Raw genomic sequence first — 8,750 nt, forward strand, 5'->3', positions numbered from 1 at the left:
TTCCGGTCGGTTGGTTCGCCCGTTCACGTGCGCGGTCTCTTCGAGGCCGGCAGCGGTTCATTTTGCTTTCCAATGGATGTCTCCACTGCTGCGTTGAGCGTCATGTTACGTTTGAATCAGCTGTATTTCATGGCGATTTTAGTTTCATGGATGAATGTGCACAACATGATGCTTGGCGTGCAGATGTACCGTCAAAACGTTCGCTTCCGCCGCTTCCGAAGCCTCACGTCAAAATAGTCTCGTTCAAGACTGAGCGACGACTGTTCCGATCCGAACAGCTCCTAAAATCCGCGAATAAATTACCCGGGAGGTAACACAAGGCCGACTTTTTTAACATTTACAAGCGTAAACCTTTTCTTCATGTTCTTCCAGCAGGTGCGCAGCTGTTCCCATGTAAAATTATTACCCATACCGCGCATCTCCCGCTCCAATTATTTATATACGTCTTGATATCGCTGTTTGCTGTCGAGTGCTTCGCTCACGCTTTTAGCTTCTATAGACCTTTTTCAGGAGCGCGCGGCCATCTTTCGACAGCAGCGCCATCTTGCGTCTGGCCGATTTCTCCGCCATCTTCGCTTGGGTGGCTCCGCTGCAATATAGGCAGCGAGTACTCACCGCGCTGTTCAGCCTTATCCGAGTGTTGATTTTTGCATGATTTTGACCTGCAAAGTGTTGCACTGTATGCACTGAGCAACTGTGAACAAAATGGCCCGTGCTTCGGCGAGCGGCGACGCGGATGTTTCCCTGCAAGTTGTGCCGAAAATCGACATTGGAGGTGCGCTTCTACGCAAGTATGCGCAACGGCTTTCTGGTATCTATAAAGGAGACATTTATCAATGCGAGCACGAAACTTGCTGAGCTCTTCTATGTTGTAGTTATAATTACAAAAGAAAAACCTCTCCGTTCCGAGCTAACAGCAGTGTTGTTGTCAAGCGCTCAAGCGGTCTGCTCTGCGTTGCGCCGGTGACACGAACAGATTGAAACTGCGTTCGACCGCGTCTTTCAATACATTTTCCCTCTGCCCTGCCCTAAAAAACGGTACTTTCTGTAGTGCTACATGGAGAAGGCACCGCTGGAGCGCATAAGCGCACATAATTCTGTTGCGGCTTTTGGGTTTGCATAAATTGCTTGATTACTTCGCACTAACGGTAAAATAACTGGTGAAGCGTGCAAATGTAGGGTGGTCCACTCTTAGCGTGAACATGCGAGTGTGTGGCAGCGCTCTTCGGAGCGCCAGTGCATCCGTCTGCGCCGCGCGTCGAAGCAAAGTGTCGCAGGAACAGAGGAAACTGGAGAGAGAGAAAAACTTTATCATGGCAAGTGTGTTTAGACCCCCCTTGGGTCCCTGGACCACCGCACGGTCCCACTCTACGTCGTAACGTGCATGCGGTGTTTGTCCATGACGTCGGCACCCCGAAGCACCGCAGCAAGCTGCGATGGCGGGTCCGGAGACGAGAGCACGACCTCCCAGTCCTCCCAACTTGATAACGCGGGCTGTCCCTGCGGGGGAGGATCAGCAGGGCAGCCGAAAAGGATGTGGCAGAGTGTGGCGTGAGGGTCGCCGCACAGGGTGCATGCAGGGGAGGTGCCACAGTAGAGAGATAGCAGCTGAGGGGATGAGAGAGAGCGGGTCTGGAGGCGTCTCCAGAGGATCTGTTGGGAATGGGTAAGGGAGGGGTGTGGAGGAGGTTAAGTCCGACGGTCCAAGCGGGGCATTTGCGTGAGCTCTGCAAAGGTGTGCGCCCGTTCTCTCGAGAAACCTGGACCGAGGCCGTCCTGAGCCCGGCAAATCAAACCTCGGGCCAATTTATCGGCAGCCTCGTTTCCTGGATTCCCAGAGTGAGCCGGCACCCACTGGAGCTCTACCCTGCGTGGTAAGTTTTTGGAGGGGGTGTTCAACAACTTCCAAGCAGGGGCGTGAATCCTGCCTCTCGCGAAGTTGAACAGAGCCGTTTTGGAGTCGCTAAAGATGTAGTTTGCATTGGAATGTACAAGGGCTAGGGCGATGGCGGTTTCCTCTGCCTCCTCAGACGTACAGCCAGAGGGAAGGCGGTGTGTGAGGGGCTGTGCTAGGGCTGGATTGTAACCAACTGCTACAGCTTCATGAGTTGTGCACGCGGCGTCTACCCAAATGGCGTCCTGGGCTTGTCCGTAATACTTGTGTAGGGCCTTAGCGCGAGCCATGCGGCGAGGGATGTGGTACTGGGGATGAATGTTCCGGGGAAGGGGTTTCACAACGAGGGGGGTATGAATGTGTCGAGGAATGGCTATAAGGGATGTCTGATTAGCGGGAATGTTGATGCGAAGGGAAGCGAGGATATGCCTGCCAGTTGCGCTCGCGGCAAGTCTTAGATACTGTGTCTGAAGGTGCGCGTCTACTAGTTCCTGAATGGTGTTATGCATGCCTAATTCAAGGAGCTTGGCTGTGCTAGTGCTGCGGGGTAGGTTTAAGGCTGCCTTGGTTGCTAGACGAATCATGGCGTTCACTCGCTCTGTTTCTATGCGGTTCAGCTTAAGATATGGGGTGGCGTATAAAATGCGGCTAAGTGTAAAAGCATGCACTACTTTCATGCTATCCGCTTCGTCTAAACCTTTGTGCAGGGAGGATACGCGGCGTAGAAGTTGCAACACGGATTGCGTGGAGGCCTTGAGTGTTTTAAGGGTATGATCGTTGCGTCCGGAATCCTGCAAGTAAAGGCCAAGGATACGGAGGGTGGGGGTGACGGGGATAGGGGTTCCTTGTAAAGTGATTTGAATGGGCGAATTAGCTGCAGATTTCGGTCTTATGAGGAGAAGGGCGGATTTAGAGGGGGAGCATTCGAGCCCAATAGATGACGCATGAGCGGAGATGGTGTCAGCTGCTAATTGAAGAGTTTCCTCAATTTCTCCATCAGATCCGTGAGTGGTCCATGCCGTAATATCATCAGCGTACAAGGTATGCCTTAGGTGTGGGATGAGAGCGAGTTTATGAGCGAGGGGGATGAGAGCAATATTAAATAGAAGGGGGAGAGGACCGCGCCTTGGGGTGTTCCAAGTTCGCCGAGTGTATAAGGTGGTGTGCTCAGCTCAGCTATGTGCAGGGAGGCAGTGCGGCCCGAGAGAAAGGCGCGAACGTAGTTGTAGGTATTTGAGCCTACCTGTAGTGCCTGTAGTTCTCGCAAAATGGCATCGTGTCGAATCCTGTCAAATGCCTTTGTGAGGTCAACCGCCAGAATAGCTTTAGTGAGGTGGGGGATCGTGTCATCAAGCACGTCATGTGTAATTTGTAGTAGGGCATCCTGTGCTGATAGATGCGCACGAACGCCCACCATGCTGTGCGGAAAAAGGTGGTTGTCTTCCATGTACGTGGTTAGTCGGGCAAGAATTATGTGTTCGAATGCCTTGCCGAGACAAGATGTCAGAGAAATTGGTCGGATATTCTCTATGTTGATGGGTTTGTGGGGTTTAGGAATAAATGATTTTTCCATGCTTCCAGGTGGCAGGGAGTGTACCTGACCTCCAGCACTCGTTAAAGTGGGTGACTAGATGAGATATGGAGGCATCGTCAAGGTTTCGGATGGCAGCATTGGTAATTTGATCTTCCCCGGGTGCAGTATTGCGTAATTTCAAAAGGGCTGTCCGAAATTCCGCCTCTGTAATAGGGGCGTCAAGCTGGGGTTGAGGTGGACCCGTGTACTCGGGGTGCTTGCAAGGGTCACCTGGGGTGGTATATGTTGATTTCACCTGCGCGAGGAAGGCGTTCGTGTCCTGCCTGTGGTTATGAGTAAGGCGGCGAATGCTAAGGCGTGTCTGGGTTTTAGATTTCGTGGGGTCTAGCATGTGGCGTAAGAGGTGCCAGGCACGGGTTGTGGAGAGATTGCCGCGGAGATTGTCACAAATCTGATTCCAGTTAGCTTTGCAAAGAGTGGTACTGTGGTGTTCTATTTGGGTCTGAAGCTGTGCCAGTTTGAGTTTTAGTTTCCTATTGTGTTTTTGAGTTTTCCATCTGTGTGCTATGCGTTCTTGAGCTTGAAGGAGGTGCGCGAGCTTACTGTCAATTACGGGGGTGTCTGGGGTAGTGTCTAGCGTTTGGGTATGTTGGCGAATGTCCTCCTGTAACTGGGTAGTCCAGGTGTCTAGGTCGAAGGGTACCTGTGTTGACTGTACATGTTCCTGGCGAAATTTTCGTAGCTGGTCCCAATTAGTTTGTCTAACGGTAAATTTTCGCTGAGGGCGACGATAGCTTAGTGTTATGCGAATTAGGTGGTGGTCGCTGCCTAGTGTGGTTTGGGTTCTTTCCCACTGCAGGTGGGCCACATTTCTTCCAAGCGTGAGATCTGGGCTGGTATCTGTAGTAACACTGTTACCAACCCGCGTAGGCAGGCTGAAATCATTAAAGATGGACAAGTGGAGCACCATCATTTCATTGCAGAGAACTGTGCCTCTGTGGTTTGTGCGCCGATAGCCCCAGTCCACGTGTGCGCAGTTGAAGTCACCGGCAATGAGGAGGGGATTTGATCCAGCCAATTGCGTCACGGATTTGAGGAGTGGAGGGAGTAGATTAACTGGCTGTCGTGGTAGAAGATAGCAGTTAAGAACGAACAAGGGAGATTGAGCAGGGGTTGGAGGTAAAATTTCGATGAAGGTGTGAGCGATAGGTGTGGTAATTGTGTGTTCCATGTAATGCAAAGAGTTGCAGACGTATGTGACCACCCGAGGAAGATCAGTAGAGTCCGAGGGGATAAGAGCGTATCCTGGAAGTTGTTTGCAAACGTTTGCGTCCTGAATTGCGATGATGTCTGGTGGGGATGAGGAGGTAGCGATAATCTGCAGCAGAGGATCGCGCTTACGCCGAAAGCCCCTGCAGTTCCATTGAATAATATGTAAAGAATTATGGTCGGTCGGAGGGGCCATGCTGTAGGGTGGAGGGGCGAAGGAGGGGTGTGGAGGGTGGCACTGTGGGAGGAGAGGCCGGTGAGAGGCTATTAACAAGGAGAGGTAAACGCTCCTCTACCTTGGCCATGATGCTAGTTATGACAGTATCCATTAAACGGGTAATGGTAGTTTCAATCAGAATTTGGCACTGTGCAGTGACCTGTGCAGTAATGCGCTCTGCGAGCCTAGCTTCTAAGTTTTTGGCGAAGTCCTGAAATTTTGCTTCCAAGTCTATGGGTTGTGCTGGCGTCTCATCAGGCCTCCTCTTTTTCGAAGGAGGTTCGACAGGTGGCGAGGTGGGTGGAGAGGATGAGGGTGGAGGAGTTGGGGGTACAGCGCGGGTGGAGGTAGAGATGGCTGCCTTGAGCTGCCTTACCTCTTCCCGCAGAGCAGTCACTTCGTGGTCCTGGGAGGTCGGCGAATGAGTCCTGGCGGCCTTGGAGGCCCACGTAGAGGTAGTGGGAAGGGTCGTTTGCAGCGGGGGAAAGTCCTTCTTGCTAAAGGGCTTTGTTTTCTGTGGCGGCGGGCTGCGTTGTTTCGGAGTTGTATGTCTTGCCTTGCATGAGCCGGTACCCGTGAGGTGCTCGCCCCCACACAGAATGCAGATCGAGATGCAGGAAGGAACAGCTTGCGGGCCATGCTTGTCCCCGCACCGCGTGCAGAGACCAGTCTTGGGGTGGGGGCAGACGTCATATCTGTGGCCCGGTCGGCGACAGTTGGTGCAGGCATCTGGACTGCCCTTGTACGCCGTGCATCTATAAACCACACTCATGTATCGTATGGTATGAGGGACTGGTCCATGCGCAAAAGTGATTAATATGGAGAGCGTCCTCCCCATTCTGCGTGCTGCGATAATATCAGCGTCCGGGTTGCGGGTCTGGAGGTCTCGTAGCATCTGCTCCGGGGTTTCCGCCCAGTAGGCCTGCGAGATGACTCCACGTACCGCTGCTGGCGGCGGTGCGATGTAGGCGGCGGTAGGGTAACTGGTATCTTGGAGCACCACTTCCTTGAGTTGGACGAGGTGCAGGGCGGTTGTCTCCTGGTGGGTAGCGACGGTGAATGTGTTATTCGTAGGATGGATCCGGAGGTGAATGTCCCCTAGGTCCCGGCCATCGGCGGTGACTTGCAGGGCTTGCATAAGGGGCTGCGCCATGGCTCCGTTCAAAGCGAGCCCGCCTCTCGGTCGAAAAACTACCCGTATAGTGCCGGGCGGGAGTGAAGCAAGGTGTTTACTTCGCTGCGAGACTGCGTGCGACACGCGCAGCTGTTGCTGTTGAGCACGGTACGTGGGCTTAAAGGGCGCAGGGGCAGCCTCGGCCTGAGCACCAACGGCGGACACGGCTGTTTGTGGAAGTCCAACCATGGTATTCGGGCTTGGTTCTCGAACCTGGTATGCGCGGAGTACTGCGGTCCACTCACTGGGTCTGGACGTTTCAGGGTCGAGGTTGTCACCTCACCTTTAGGAAACGCTCACCTTAGGAAACGTTGTGCATAAGAGGTGAGCTCTTGGGCGCTTGTTGCGCATGAAAAGAAGCCGAGAAGAGGTGACAGTGCCGAAAGGCGGCCGGAGCGGAACCTGGATGAACCTGGATGAACCTGGAGGAAACTGGATGTGGAGCTTCGCGTCGTCTGACATTTCGCTAAACTCGGAAAAAGATGTAGTAGAGAGGCACCTAGCCTTCGAACGCGATGTAATTTATACACTCGAAACTGGTGCACATGTTGTGACAGTTCCTGAGGGTGTATCTGTTTGGTCCGTCTCGGGTGCGGCCTCTGATTTATGCCGAAAGAGCGAGAAAGCGCGTGCGTGGGGTCGGGTGGGCACTGCGTGCCTGCTGATTGCACTCCCCTCATAGGCACATTTTTTTTTAAACAATCGGTCCTTTGCATTATGTCGTCAGTTGAAAATAGTATTTGGTCGAAGCGTGAGGTGTCACGATGCAAGGTGGACCCGTCAAAGCTGCGGCCTTCAGTTTTTTAAGTCCTGCTGGTTTATCGGATATTTACTGCAAGCAAACAGCTGTGGCATTTGCGCAATGCATCATGGCTTTCAAGTACTGCCAAATAGCTATGTTTACAGTGCCGTTGTCGCTAATAATCAGTCGCCAGTGTCGGCAGTTATTTATTTATTCAGAATACGCTAAGGGCCCAGCAGGGCATTACATAGGGGGGGGGGGGGGGGGACGGATGAAAAACAAACAAGCGTGCACAAAAATTTTTACAGAAGAGCTATAACAGAAACGTTTCACGCAACCCGCAGTGCTGCTGCATCATTTCCCCGAATTATTACTCATGTTTTGATTTTGCAAGGTTCACAGGCGACACACATCTTAGCGACATCAGCAGTAGGCGCTCGCGTGTAAGGTATGTATAGAAGAACTTGTTGTTGGGCTAGTTGGTAGTTATTCATAATTAAATTCAAAGGCGCCAAACCATACGCACACACACACACAGGAGAAGAAAGAAAGTTCCCCTCTCCTGCGGCAGTTCCTACATTGGACAAACCGGGCGATGTGTCAATGAGCGGATCAGAGAACACCAAAGAAATGTAGAACAAAATAAAGATGGCCCCCATTTACCCATGCACATCAGAACCTGCCCGTCGCGCACTTGTGAACCCTGTTTTTCTGATGTGCGGATTTTGGCAAAGAGTAGTGTGACAAAAGCCAGAGAACTGATAGAAGCATTCCATATCGAAAAGAGGGGCAACTTGTGCGGCAGCGAAACGTCGATAAACCTGTATAAGGCTGAAAAAGCGTTTTTTGATCGCTGCTTATCCTCACGAAGCTGAATGTCTTCCTTGCGCATGCGCCGACAGTGACATATATGTACGTGTCTTTCTGCACATTAAATCAGTTGCGAGTGGTGCTCTGTCTCGTCTTTCTTTCTTCTCCTGTGTGTGTGTGCGTATGGTTTGGCGCCTTTGAATTTAATTAAGGTATGTATAGCTGAAACGGCCCGCAACCGCACTGCCGCCGTGGCTCTCGGTGTTCTTCACACTGCTCCGCTTCAAACCGCCTTCGCTTCCTGTAGTTGTTTGAACAGCAGACGACTGCGCAGTAGTTTCCCGAAGACCTCGTTTCAGCTTAAATCGCACATACACACAAATCGGGCTCCTATTGCTAAGCAACCGCATACAATAAACACGGAGAACCGGAGAGAACGGACGGATACCGCCTTTCCGAACCAGCCAGAGAGGAGGAAAGCAATATGGCGGTGTTCGGCGCGCTCGGGAAAAAATATCTCCGAGTTCTTGCGCAGCGCCAGCCAGACCAGAGAGGAGGCGCTAAGCCGATGCGGGTCGGGCAGAGCCAACCCACCCCCTGCAGCCGGGCTGGCCCAGCTCGACTCGACGGTCCCTTTGCTCGACCCCAACCGGTTCTCGGCCCGACAGCCTACTGTGACTTCCGCCGGCTGTGAATTCCGTGAATTCCGCCGGCTGCAGCTCTCGTGCTTCCTTATTGTATTTTTTTTTGTCAGTAAACCATTACTACTACTTCTTGAAGGTGCGACTGCGGGCGCGTTGCGGAGGCTTTTTTAAGCCCACATAAGGTCGACCGCATGGTCACGGAGCTTAAACCCTGGATGTAGGAAAAGGGAGTGGTTCCCAGAGAACATTCAACATTCTCTTCCGTCTTGACTCAAGTAGAAGGCTTCTGCGGTGTTCTCAAAAAGGCTATGACAACGCGACACAAGATTCGCAGAATTAAATGAATGACGAATAGGGAGGGGCGATGGTGTTAAGCGCGAAGAAGGATATTAGCGGGGGCGCAGGGAGAAATGGGCGTTATTTTCAAGAGGTACGTGGGTGACCGGTTGTGGGAGTAATGGGGAGG

The 8,750-nt window shown here is 52.4% G+C and overlaps 1 protein-coding gene across 1 annotated transcript; it reads right to left on the minus strand.

Annotated features, from left to right (window-relative positions):
* Positions 1–1,368: 1,368 nt before the first annotated feature.
* Positions 1,369–6,192, minus strand: LOC149355269 (uncharacterized). The gene is made up of 2 exons (XM_089577614.1): positions 5,291–6,192; positions 1,369–1,500 (listed from the first exon to the last, which is right to left on the minus strand). The coding sequence occupies exons 1-2, from the start codon at positions 6,065–6,067 to the stop codon at positions 1,369–1,371; spliced, it is 909 nt and encodes a 302-aa protein (XP_089433740.1). The 5' UTR covers positions 6,068–6,192.
* Between the last annotated feature and the right edge of the window lie 2,558 nt (positions 6,193–8,750).

The sequence above is a fragment of the Amblyomma mixtum genome, chromosome 3, assembly GCF_055824585.1.
Source record: "Amblyomma mixtum isolate Tamu chromosome 3, ASM5582458v1, whole genome shotgun sequence".
NCBI lineage: Eukaryota > Metazoa > Arthropoda > Arachnida > Ixodida > Ixodidae > Amblyomma > Amblyomma mixtum.